The 13494-nt window shown below is 37.9% G+C and overlaps 1 protein-coding gene across 15 annotated transcripts in view; it reads left to right on the top strand.

Moving 5' to 3' along the window:
• Window positions 1-13494, top strand: part of Robo2 (roundabout guidance receptor 2) — a 523875-nt gene that overhangs the window by 360141 nt on the left and 150240 nt on the right. For all 15 annotated transcript variants that reach the window (XM_076549117.1, XM_042259491.2, XM_076549116.1 and 12 more), the window contains exons 3-4: window positions 11874-12031; window positions 13318-13438. In XM_076549117.1, the coding sequence (XP_076405232.1) occupies window positions 11874-12031; window positions 13318-13438 (279 nt within the window). The remainder of the gene's footprint in view (window positions 1-11873; window positions 12032-13317; window positions 13439-13494) is intronic.

Below are 13494 nucleotides of genomic sequence, written 5' to 3'. Positions count from 1 at the left end.
CTATTGTGGAAAAGATATACTTTTGGTAAAAGGAACTACTGAAATTCTGTTCCTTTAGTACCTTGCAATGTAAATAATCATCTGAATGTCTTGACCTAAATTATATTTCATATATCAATGCAAGTTCTCATAATAGTGATTTGTACTAATTATCATCTTCTGTTAGTAACTGCATGGCATTTGGAGAAACTGAACCTGAACAGTATCCACTGACAGATCTAAGTAACTCTGTGCTTTAGATATGTCTACCACTTCATCTTTGACCTCTCTGTCCTAATGTTCAACCTGTAATGGCTAAGGACATCTTTCTCACTTTAAAATGTATCTACTTTCAAGGGTAAATGCTATCACATGTCTCAGATCGTCATGTTTATCCACACTAAACTGCAAAATAAGGAAAATGTGATTGAGCCCTACTTAGAACCACCAGACATCCATGTCTCAAAGAAGTGAGCTTCACCAAGTTTAATATTAGGTGAATTTGAAAATGTGGTAGCTGAGAAGTGGTGTATCCCTGATGGCTGAGGGAGGCAAATAGATTTCCATTTGTGGTTCCCTGGGCAAATACTTGGCCCTGAACTCGTGAGGGCTTCTACTGTGCTGTCCTGTATCTCACCAAATTATGTTCAGTAATAAATCTTACATTCAGAAAAAATAATAAAGACAGCTTTTTTTTTATTAAAACACACATTTACTTTAAAAAAATACTTAATGACTTTTGTAAAAACACATGACACTTTCATTGGGGCACTCCATATGCATTATGCTTTGAGAAGATAATATTTGCATCTAGTATCAGTTTGTTTTCACAGAATAAAGAGAGAGCTTGTGGGGAGGGTGGACTTACCATCAATACAGAGAGAAATTCTGCTTTTCATAGGTAAACAAAAGTTGTCAAGCACATTGTGTTTCAGTCACTGTGGCGACGTAATATCAGTTCTCTGTAGTAATTAGAGCGTGGTCTTCTAGACATCTGCATTCATAGAAAGTGCTGAGCTATGCTCCTTGCTTAGCTTCTCCTGTTTAGCTGTCAAAACACGGTGATGCTTTGGGGGATTTACAGTAGATGAGGAGTGAGACTGCCGAGTGTTAACTGTGGCATTCAGAAATCATTGGGGGGGGGGGGTCTGTAAGTCGTTGGTATATAGTTGAGCTGTGTGAGAGCTTTTTCTTTTTTTTTCATCAGCCAATTTAAAAATAAACATGGTACATTCTGAGTTAGGAAACACGTCCAGCTCCTTGTCATGTAGTCATCAAATTGTACATTTCCTGAAGAATCTGAGATGTCAGATTGCATCTGTTTCAGCAACATTCATGAGAGTGGAGAGTAATGCTATTTTCCAGTGTGGACTTATGCAAATCTCAATATTGGATGGGTCATACTCAAGACTGCAGACATGTGGCACTTGATTCCTGAAGTATTAAAAATTCCAACCTAATCCAATGCAGTTTGATGTAGTCCTTTTTTGTGTGTGTATAAAAGACAAAACTAACCAGTCTACTCCTAAAAAATTTGTACTTTCAAGTAAAAGGATAATAATGTTCCTCGTGTGACTTCTCATTAGCAGACTTGGAGACAGTTATTATAAAATACTTTGTTAAAACTCATGAAACAATAGATGTTATCAATCAGGAATATTCAAGCTGAAAGTGCAAAGAGGTATTATAGCATATGTCTCTCTCATTCAAAATCAGTTAAGTCTCATGTGCAGGTGAAACGATAAAGCAACAGTAGTTTAAAGTAACATGGGTTCTTGACAAAGAAGGTTAACCTTGGCCTTCTCTTTTCAACCCTCATTTCATCAGCAGGGGCGAGATGACTTTGAGACCCTGCCAATAGGTAATAAATAACACATAAATTCCAGGACACCCTTGCCCTGTAGGGTGCCCTAATGTGTAATAATCCTTAGACTATTGAGTTTATAACTCATGACATCTGGCAGTTACTTGGCATTGTAATTCATGGAGATCATGCACATCAGAATGCACCATGGGAGAGAAATACCAGAGCAATAATGCCTTGATGCTGCCGAGATAGGCTAGAATGACAGGGAGATGCTACCGAGGCTGTGCACCTCTGTGAACTAAGCAATGTCGGAATGCTGTAAAAGCTAATGCTTTCAGTTAGGACCAACAATGTGGGAGGAGAGACATGACCTACTGGCATCCTGCATAAAACAGCCCATTAATATTTACTTGACACTGCTCTGCCTTCCCTTCATTCAAAGGGGACAGATGAAAGGAGACAAAAGAATCCTGAACTTCGAATTTAAACATATTGCTTATGTACATTTGAAACTTAAAGTCATATTTAAATAACTCTATTGAGTTAAATTTTTATAAATATGCATACATGATAATTGAGTCCCTCATATTTTTTTTCCCCTGTGGTCAAAGGGTAAATGGGGAGTGGTAGAGAAAAATGCAGAAGTAGTGGGCATAGACTAGAGCCTACCATCAGCCTGCAAGCAGTCATTCTGGCACCCACATCTTCTCTGCTTTGGCAGAAGACTTGAGGCTCATGGGATAGAAACCAGGTTGAAAGACTCATATCAGACAGATGGCCACTTGTAATAACCCTGTCAGTGTAAATTCCATAAAAACCTAGTTTGTTTACTTCCTCGTTTATTTATTTCTTCCCAAACCCACATCTTATAAAAGTAATAGGCACTGTCAGAAGTGCCAAGAAAGCTGGACTCTCCTTTGGGGACCATATTGAGCAGTCTTATTTGATGCTTAGAATGTCTGTGTAGTTACAGATTTTCAATTAAGAAATACTCTTATTTTCTAGTGCTCAGAGCTATTGGTATTTTTGTCTCTGTGGAGAAATGCTCAGACACAGTCACTCTGGGAGGAGAACAGATATTTTAATGGGATGTAAATTTTGTTCTGAAGAAATGTATTATCACAAATCCATTTTGCTTAATACCAATGCCTTTATATGTTATATTCCTCTCGACACAATGTATTTAGCATAATTTCTAATGTGTCATTTTTTTTTATTTAGCACTTCCTGTGATACTGGGAACATCCATACCTTATGAACATTTTTTTAGACACAGGTTCTCTAATGGAGAAAAGAAGAAAAACTGATTAAATGTTAATTAGCATCAAGCCACAACTTCCTCATAAGCTCATGGGTAGGGTATGCAGATCCTTGTCAAATATCAGATGCTAGGCTTTTCCAAAAATAGGACTTCCAAGTGTTGAAGGTATGCCAAGTGCTGGCTCCTTCACAGCACAGCAAAGGAAATGATTGCCAGAGACAGGCCTGGAGTCTGCCATGGTCAGATGTCACCAGTTTGCAGTGCCACATGTGATCCAAGAGTTTATGAATGATCTCAACACTTGGTCCCCAAGGAGAACATATGCATTACAGAGGTTACGGATACAAATTACAGAGAGCACAATGTTTCCATGCAATTTCTAAGAATCCTTCAGCAAGTTTTAAACATTAATGGAAAACATTAAGGAAGACTTGGCACTCTTAGCAAGACTTCAAATTATACTGTGGGTGAGGACAGAGCAGGGCTAAAAAAAGGATTGAAGAATAAAGACTTGGCTAGAAGCTTAGAGCTGGCCATTCCTCTTGCGTGAATTGTGTGTTTGTGTATTTTATTCCCAGTAGAATTCCAGGCTTCACAAAGTGCTATGACTTGAAAATGAGCAAGTCACAGGGCATCCTTGTTTATTCAACATGCTCCAGTTCATATTGCTGCTTTATCTGCATCATTTGCTGAGTGAATTTGCTTATACAAGGCGTATTTCTGGGGGGTAGGGGGAGCTGGAATTGTTAGCTTGCTCCAGGGGTGCCAGGGCGTCAGCTTGCACAGCAGTAGCAGGATGTTTCCCTACTGAGCAATTTCTTTCCCATTCCCCTTCTGTGCATGAGAAGCCACTTATAATTTGTTCCCCAAATATAAGATTGCATTCTGTATATAGTTGGTAGCTGACTTGTCCTTTCTAGTCATATTTTATATTATTGTATTGAATATAATGAAATATTTTCTTAAAATGACAATTCCTTTGCAAGTTTGTTTTTAATACAGTAAAGCATAAGAAAAAGAATCACTATGTGCTGTATTATAGTGGGAAGCTTTCTGTTGTAAAGGAAAACTGGCTTCAACATGAAAGGACACTTAACCAGAAAGTTCGGTGTTGGTGCTCTGTTTAGGGTTGATTTGCCCAGGCATGCCACCAAGCAGCAATATCTTCCTAGCTTCTGCACAAGCTTTGTCCTGTGTGGAGCTTCCCCAGGCTCACAGCATGGCTGCCAGCAGTGCCCATGGGGAAACAGCATGCTTTCCTCACAGATGTAAGGAGAACCCAGTGTTTCACACATACTGGAAGTAACCCTGATACTTTGGTGGGAATATGGTGTTGGTAGGATTAAGGAAAGGCTATGGCTCATTTTAGGTGGCTGTTCCTTATGTTTTCTATAGTTGATTGAGGTTTCCCGTTCTGAACGGTAATCTATATCACCATTTTTGGAACTTGTACAAAATCTGTTGTCTTCTTAACATCTCAAACTGTCTGGATTTTATATTAGACAAGCGAGGAGTCAAAACCAAAACACTGCCCATTAAACCCAAGCAACTAAAGCTTTTTTTTTTTTGAAATGTCACTTTAAAATCAAAATGAAAACATTGTGGTCTATGCTAAATGGTAAAAAAGACTGCAATATTCATCTCGGGATTTATGATTCATTGAACCACTGAATGATACTTTATTAATTCTTGTGTGGCCCTTGAAGAAGGGAGTTTTGGAAGAATTCCTTCTCCAATTTAAGTATAAAAAGAATTTTCTTGTGAATGAGTTGGAAACTGACAATCACAGATCACTTACATGCATGAAAAATGAATAAGCAAAAGTCAGAGAACAAAGAGGTAGCCAAGAGATACTTCTGGCAGAAAGAGCTTCATGCTCTAATGTAAACTGATGCTTAGTTGTTTCTCTGTATATCTAAAGTAGGAGCGTTATAGATACATTTGTTGCATGTCTAAAGATATAATTAGAAACATAGTTCTAAGCAATACCTGAAATTGTATTAAGGAGAGAATTTTACTTTAAACTTATGGTGGTTTGAATCAGAATCAATCTCATAAGTTCATATATTTGAGTGTTTAGTCACCAAGGAGAGGAACTGTTTGAAAGGATTGGAAGGAAAGAGAGGTGTGGGCTGGCTAGAGGAATTGTATCAGTGGGAGTGGGCTTTGAAAAAGCTCCCACCAGGCCAGGATCTCTCTTTCTGCCTGTGATCACAATGTAAAGATCTCAGATACTGTTCCTGCATATATTTATGTGCTGTTATGCTCCCTGCCATGATGATAATGGACTAAGTCCCTGAAATGCAAGCTAGCCCCCAGTTAAACACTGTCTTCTAAGAGTGCCCTTGGTCATAGTGTCTCTTCGCATCAATAGAACAGTGATGAAGACAAACCTCTAAAAAGTGAACAAAAGTTGATGCGATCTTTTCATTTTAGAAAACTTGTAATAGCTACAATGAAGAATTTACAGACATCAGATATTTTTGTGGTGATTTAAGGAAGATATGAGGCCTTCTGAATGACAGTAATGGGGATACTAGAAGTAGAGCATATGGTGTGAGAAATTAGTTACTCTGATGACTGTCAAAATTCTAGTGTTAGAGCCGGGCGGTGGTGGCGCACGCCTTTAATCCCAGCACTCGGGAGGCAGAGGCAGGCGGATCTCTGTGAGTTCGAGGCCAGCCTGGGCTACCAAGTGAGCTCCAGGAAAGGCGCAAAGCTACACAGAGAAACCCTGTCTCGAAAAACCAAAAAAAAAAAAAAAAAAAAAAAAATTCTAGTGTTAGACACACTAGGTGTGAACCCTGCACATATTTAACACATGTTCAAATGACCTAAAGGAAAATAGAATGCCATGGTTGGCATGTAAATTGTCTTCAACAAATTGTAGCTATTATTGTTGGTGAGTTATCTTTAAAATAAGCAATATAAAAGTATAAATTATCTTCCTGTGATTCTTTTCCCTAATCCACAAAAGTGGTAGGAGTACAGAACACTGAATTCTGAGCAAATTGTGGTTGCTGAACACTTATCCAGGTGTGACTGACTGCAATAGTCTGCACAAGACTGGTTCCACCAGCATCCAGTTATAGAAGAGCGGTCACATGGAGGATGGGAGCCACAATTCCCTGAAGATTTATATGCAGTCAATGGGTGGTGGGAGGGAGAGAGATTTTCTGCAATGTTGTAGCCACTGGTGAGGTACAAATACTTCTGTGAACAAACAGTTATGCTACTGTAAATAACAATAATGAAGGTCATTGGGTGCCATGCTCATGTTCATGCACACATGCATTCTCTCTCTCTCTCTCTCTCTCTCTCTCTCTCTCTCTCTCTCTCACACACACACACACACACACACACACACACACACACACACACACACACACAGACTTCGCATATACACTCCCATGAAAACATACACCCAAAGACATGAAAGCAGACGTGGAACTAGTTGAGAAATGGAAGGGGATTATTGGGAGAAGGAAATGGAAGAGACGGGGTAATGGACAGAGTGAATACATTAAGTACAGATACTAAAATATTCTAATGAAACCCACTATTATATGTTGCTGTGTGTCGCGACACGGGTGTGTGAGTTCACGCGGGTCCATGAGAAGAGGACTCAGAGGCATGTTAAGAATGAATATAGCCTTTTGTGTCTGCAGGGGGAGTCCAGCCTCAAAGGACTGAAGCCCTATCCCTTCACCTAGCATATGTTTATTTCTTTCCATTCCAGTTTTAGCCTGTTCATTTCCATATGCTCAAAACAACCTGAAAGGAGGTCCCAACAATACAATGCCAAGTGCAAATTCCTTGATTTCTTCGGGTTTCCTGAACCAAGTTCTGCATAGGCCTTTGTATCCTTGGGAAACTCTGAGACAAGATTCACATAGAGGGCAACAAGGGAAACAAAAGGTGTCTGCTAAACAAAAGATGGATTAGGGCTAGGTGCTACTCTCTGGAGCCAGGCCAGGTGCAGCTCAGCAGGAATGCAGCCACAATTATATATAATGAACATATGCTAGTAAAATACAATGTTTTTACACTAAAGAATATCCTAGAGCCTGGAGTTGTAGCTGAGTTATCGTTAGCATGTGTGAGGTCCTGAGTTCCATTCCCAGCATTAAAAATGGCAAAACAGCCCATCATTTCCTGTTTGGTTCTATGCAAGAAAGAAAGCTCTATCTTTCAAAGTGTTGTGGTTCACTGAGATTTCCTATTGGAAATTTCAACCCTGTGCTTGGAACTTGAGTTCAGGTTTCTATAGAGAAATTAGGGCTGGCTGTGGCATAACTCTCACAGCTCTTGTACAATGCACACGCCAAAAGATGTTCTACCTGCACTGAGCACGGGTTAAGTGTCTTCTTACTTGCCTTTAGCTTGAGTCCACCATTATCAAGCTTACCATTATAATTCCACTTTAGATTACCTTTCTCGTGAGCAGTTTTGTTTGTTTGCAGTGGTTTTCTTTATTCACTGGTGTGTATGACTACTTCTATCAATGATGTTTTCAGACTTTACATTGCTAATGACCTCACTGGGGATCCTCAGTGCACTGTTTCATTAATGTATCTTTCAAAAGTGCATTTGTTGTTTAGGCTCACATTATTATTGCTAACTTATTTTAATGACCTAAGATAGAAATATTTGAGTGATGATTTGCTCTAACTGGGGTTATAAAAATAAAGACCAGAGAACTGATTACTTAAGACAAAAGGGGAAAAGAGGTGGTTAGTGAAAAAAAAAATGGAGATGTGAGACAGAGAAGTCAAATATGCAATATCTAAAATTATAAACGGACCATGAAACTTGTATAGGGTATTATTATAAGGAACAATGCTATTGTATACAAATTACAACAGAATTTAATAGCAATTTGAGACTTCAAGGGTTGTGAGACTGAGAATCTCTTTTCTTGCTGATGAATGGAAAGAAGCTGCCCTCTGCCTGCTTTAAGCAACTCGGACCACCAGTTAATGTGGGGTGTATGAAAAGAGAAAAATGGAGGCAAACAAACTATTGAGAGACTTTTACTGGGGAGATATAAATCACCCCAGAGGGCACATTGACAATAGACGAAAGAAAAGAGTCTACTCAAGTCTATCTTAGTGAACCAGTGAGATTACAGGGTTTCTCAGAGAAGTGGGAGTGACTAAGGTCCAGTCCCAACTTCGTATGCCAGCCTGTGTTGACTACCCAAGGGCAGCCTTCTCTCTATGAGGAGGGGATGGGGGTGGGATGGGGCTAGGTGTAGGGGGAGTGGGAGGAGAGGAGGAAGGGGGAACAGGGGTGGGTATGTAAAAGAAAAGAATTTATTTTTACATAAAAATTATAAAATAAAATTTAAAAAAAGCTACATCACCAAAAAGCTCACCCCAGCATGGGTAACTATTCAAGAAAGCTGCATCCCTGGAGCTCCTTATATGAGGTAGATCAGCATCCTGGAGCATCTTCTTTCCCCAGATTTTATAAAATTAGAGGGAGCCTTGTGAATCTTACAGTTTTCAAGCTTTTCTTAAAAATTTGTGAGTTAGAGGTTTTTTTTTCTTCTTTCAGCATTCCTTAGTTCTTTGTGTAGCATTGAGGCCTCCTATTTTTAACCACATCCAATTGGTTTATAATACCAAATGGTCAGTCATGAAAAAAGCATACAAGAAATATAATACAGACTGAGCAAGTTTTACGTGTGTGTGTGTGTGTGTGTGTGTGTGTGTGTGTGTGTGTGTGTGTGTAAAACAACAATTAAATAAAAAGAGGCCACACATTTGAAAAAGATCAAAGAGGGGTATATGACAGGGTTTTGAAGGTGGAAAAGGAAGCAGGAAATAATGTAATTATAATCTCAAAAAATAACAAAACTATTTTAAAAAAAAAACATTACTTACTTCATGAACCTTGTGAGTTTTATTCACTTCCAAAGAAAAAAAAGACTTAAGGAGTCCTCCTCCAGCGTAGAATGTTTCATGTTGGTGGAACAGCTTTGCAGCACACACCTCCACTGACAGAGAAAGAAGGGGAAAAAAATGAAAATTTCAGTCTGTTAGGATGTTCTGTCAGCTGTAATGTGCAGCCACTTTAAGTTTTGTTCGAGTGAGACAGAGGAGACACGTTTTACCCCATTTTTACCCCACAACTCAGTGCAAATGAACTGGCGTGACCGGGAGCACACGCGTTAGCTGCAGTACAGGGAAACCCCAAAGAGCAGATTACAAGTTGAAGAGGGTACAGTACCAATTATACCATTATCTCACCCTACTCTCTGAGTGAACAGTCTGAAAGCCTAAAATTACAGATGATGTTAGATTTCTTGGCTTCATGTGCAAATGGGAGTCATTTTCCTTTTTTTTTTTTTTTTTTGAATGCATAAACACATGTTATATTGTTTCAGAGGAGCAGTCCTTATAGTTTGTTATGATATTTTCTTCATTTTGTTCACCATGTCAAAGGACTGTTTTACAAAATTTAGGTTGTTGCAAACCCATGTAAGACTGATTCTCAGAATGATTTGCGTTGGCCTTTAGGACCATTTGAGCTAAGGCTCTTTGGCATGCTGTTTGTTAGGAGACAAGATCTGGTGAAGGGCCCTCAAATGGCCAGATGTGCCATTTTGGAACAGATTGAGGGTCTGCCAAAATACCATTTGTTGCCAGGACCGGATATCATAGGGCGTTCATCACCCTGTTACCATATTTTTACACTTCTTAGCATTGCATAAATAGGCAGCTGTTCTCTATTTTGAATATAAATTAGTCACCAGCTTGCTCTCCCTGGAGGATATACCTACAAGAGGGAACCCCAGTGTTAACCCTTCTCATCCCTTGCATGAATGTCAAAATGTACGTTCCTCATTCAGAAGCCAGTTTCTTACGCATAAATATCACATGTCCTTTGCCAGTTAGACAAGGAGAAAACAAAAACCAACCAAACAAACAAACAAACAAAAACAAACAAAAAAAACCCAAAAAACAAAAAACAAAAACAAAACAAAATAAAAATCCTGTGCACTTCTCAGTGCTAATGTGTAACACCTGTCCTTAACAGAAAAGCACTAAATGAATCTGTTTCTAAGTTGACAGTGAACAGTTTGGAGAGAATCTTTTGCTACTGCTCCTTCAATAGGAAACAAACTTCTCTCTTACATGGCAATGACTTCATTAAGATAAAAAGCTGTGTTAAAGGGTGTGTTATGAGAAAAGAAGAAAAGAAAAACCTGAAAAGTTATTCACTTGTTTCTCTGGGGCTATTTTCAGGATAGAATTTTTTTTTCATTTATTTATTTGCAGAATGAAAATGAACCTGGAGACTCCACAGAACAAAGGAAGATACAGAGGCTGAGATGGGTCTCATGATAGGATAGGGAAGGCAACTGACTCAAAATAATCCACATTGCCAATAGTTGTTCTATCTAACAGACTATATGAGGCTATCTAGTAACTATGTGTATGTAGTCAATTATATATATATATATATATATATATATATATATATATATAAAATTTAGACACATTTATGCATCTGTATGGACATGCACCATGCACATACATATAGAAACAGACATACCTCCACATGTGTACATGTATTATATATAAGGGAACAGTGTATGTAGATAGATAGATAGATAGATAGATAGATAGATAGATAGATAGATAGAAATTTTACCTTTACATACTTTAAATTAAACCTTGTTTGCTAGATTATACTATATGCCTGAAATCTCAATAATTGACAAGCAGAAGGATCATAAGATCGTTGGTTTGAGGCCAGCCTGGGCTACATAGTGAGGCTGTCTCAAAGAACACGAAACTAATTGTATAAGACAAAATAAAGCTTATGAGGGTTGGGATGTCAAAGAAAAGGAAAATGAACATAGTTGGGAAACAAAAGACGGTGAAGGTAAACATTATGTCAGCCAATCTCAACTCCTATTTTGAATGTTTTTACTAAAATAGTTATGGCCATTATTTGCCAAATACACTCACTTCTCTTCAATATGGTAGGGCACGTAGACTTCCCACCTTGCCAGCAGAAGAAATGATTGTACTGATAGATATGTGACATTTGGACATCTGACACATGCCAGATTTTTGGAGGTTGTATCAGAGGTCCAACCTGCTGTTCTCTTTACTAATGAAAACAGGGATGATTCGGGCTGCAACAGGGCTGTAAAGGGTATCTCTGCCCCACATGTCACGCTACCCAGATGTCACCTGGCAGGTGGGGATACAGAGAGAATAAAAATGAAGCCTTGTATGTGGGTGCTAGTGTGTTGCGAAAGTCAACAACTGAGTCTGCTTGCTGAAGTGTGGATAGCTGTGTGGTGTGTCCACATTCATGTCCCAAGAAAGACAGCTTCTTAGAGTTCTCACTTCACATCTATCATAGTCCCGTGTGTACACAGGCCCATAGGCTGCATGTGTACAGCTTGCTTCAGGGTTTAGTTTATCTTAGATATTTATTGTAATGCACTTATGAACACATATACATATTTGCTTTTCTTAATAGAAAGTAGATCCACATTATGTGAAATGTTCCATAACTTGCTTGCTTATTAAAGCTCAGAGCTATATCATAAATGTCTTATTTCATTGCTCTTTGACATCTCATTTTTAAACCTGGATTTTAGAACCAATATATATAACTAATAGCTCTTTTTCCATCAGTGGACATTTAGGTTGGGTTTGACCTATTTTTCTAATGGGTGTGACTATGTGCACTGGAAATACCCAGCATCTATTATGTGGGTAAGGCTTAAAGTTAATTTTGGCAAGACAAAATAAAATATTATTATTAGGAATGTTTTTAACTGTTTTAATTTTCCTTCAGTATTGCGAGATGACTTCCGACAAAACCCCACAGATGTGGTAGTGGCAGCTGGAGAGCCTGCAATCCTGGAGTGCCAGCCCCCGCGGGGACACCCAGAACCCACTATCTACTGGAAGAAAGACAAAGTCCGAATTGATGACAAGGAAGAAAGAATTAGTGTGAGTCCATTTACAAAAAAGATCTAGAGATACTGAGTTTCTCATCTGAACAAATTCTGTTAACACATTAATAACAAAATTGGATCTAAATGCTAATTTACCATATACAACATACTGAATTTTGGATGGGACTCCATAAGACAAACATAAATGTCTATGTTATACTAATAATTGCACCAATTTGAGTATGTAATTGTGATTATATCATGTAATATTAATATCTTTTTTTTCTCTAGAGATTTCTACCAGTCATTTATGCTTCATACATTGATATTAAAATATACATGGTAGCCATTAAGCTTATTACCTACCTCTCATTTTATACTAGATTCAGTATTATAAAAGGAGATGAGGACAACTTCACTGAAATAAAATTTGCATTTGATATTATTTAGTAATTCCTCATTTAGATAAAATACAGTGACTGAGAATTAATGTATTTTGTTAAAAATAAATGTTTCATTTGACTAGACAAATGTTATTTTGTTGTTTGAATTTCTTTTAGGACCACCAGCTCACAAATAATGACACAGAGACTTCTTATTATGAAAGCTTGGCCTTTAGTTTAGGTTTGTCCCCAACTAGCTCTAATAACTTAAATTAACCTGCTTCTATCAATCTACATTCTACTACATGGCTTTTTTAACCTCTGCAGCATTGTATACAACCAACTTGGTCCATGTATTGCTGGTGTCACATTGCACCTAGATTCATCTCCTCTTCCTCTCTCTTCCCAGAAATACTGCCTATTCTCTTCTGCCTAGATGTTGCCCATTTAGCTCTTTATTAAACCAATCAGAAGGCACCTTGGCAAAGACACATATTTACAGTGTACAAAAAGGTTATCCCACAACATTATTTCAACAAAAAAATCATATGTGTTATCTGTTATATTTAAATATATAGTTTTTATAAATGTGAATTCATGCCATGCAAACATTGAGATTTTTAATTATGTAAACAATATTACATAAAATATAAATGGAAGGTAGAGATTGCAATATATACTCACGTTTCTGCCTTTATTATTACTATGAAGGGTTACCAAACCAATGAGAATTTGGTCTTTAGTTAAAGGTTTTGTGTTGAGTATGTTCTTTTGAAAAATATATCCTTTGACCTTTGCTATTTATCAAACCATCTCAAAATTCAATGGTTTATACAAGCCATTTTACTTATAATCTAAATTCTATGAAAAATAAAACTATTTTTTTCAGCAATAAGTTTGGCTAATCTTAAATATTCAAAATTATTAAGTTTCCTTTTCTTTTGTTTATTTTGTATAGATCCGTGGTGGGAAACTGATGATCTCAAATACCAGGAAAAGCGATGCAGGGATGTATACCTGTGTGGGCACCAATATGGTGGGAGAAAGAGACAGCGACCCCGCAGAGCTGACTGTCTTTGGTAAAACTCTCCTCTAAATTATTAGTTACTTTTCCTGTTTCTGTGGCCAAATGCTT

The sequence above is a fragment of the Peromyscus maniculatus genome, chromosome 12, assembly GCF_049852395.1.
Source record: "Peromyscus maniculatus bairdii isolate BWxNUB_F1_BW_parent chromosome 12, HU_Pman_BW_mat_3.1, whole genome shotgun sequence".
NCBI classification, from domain to species: Eukaryota; Metazoa; Chordata; class Mammalia; order Rodentia; family Cricetidae; genus Peromyscus; species Peromyscus maniculatus.
The sequence above is the reverse complement of the archived record's forward strand: the minus strand, read 5'-3'. Positions and strand labels throughout refer to the sequence as shown.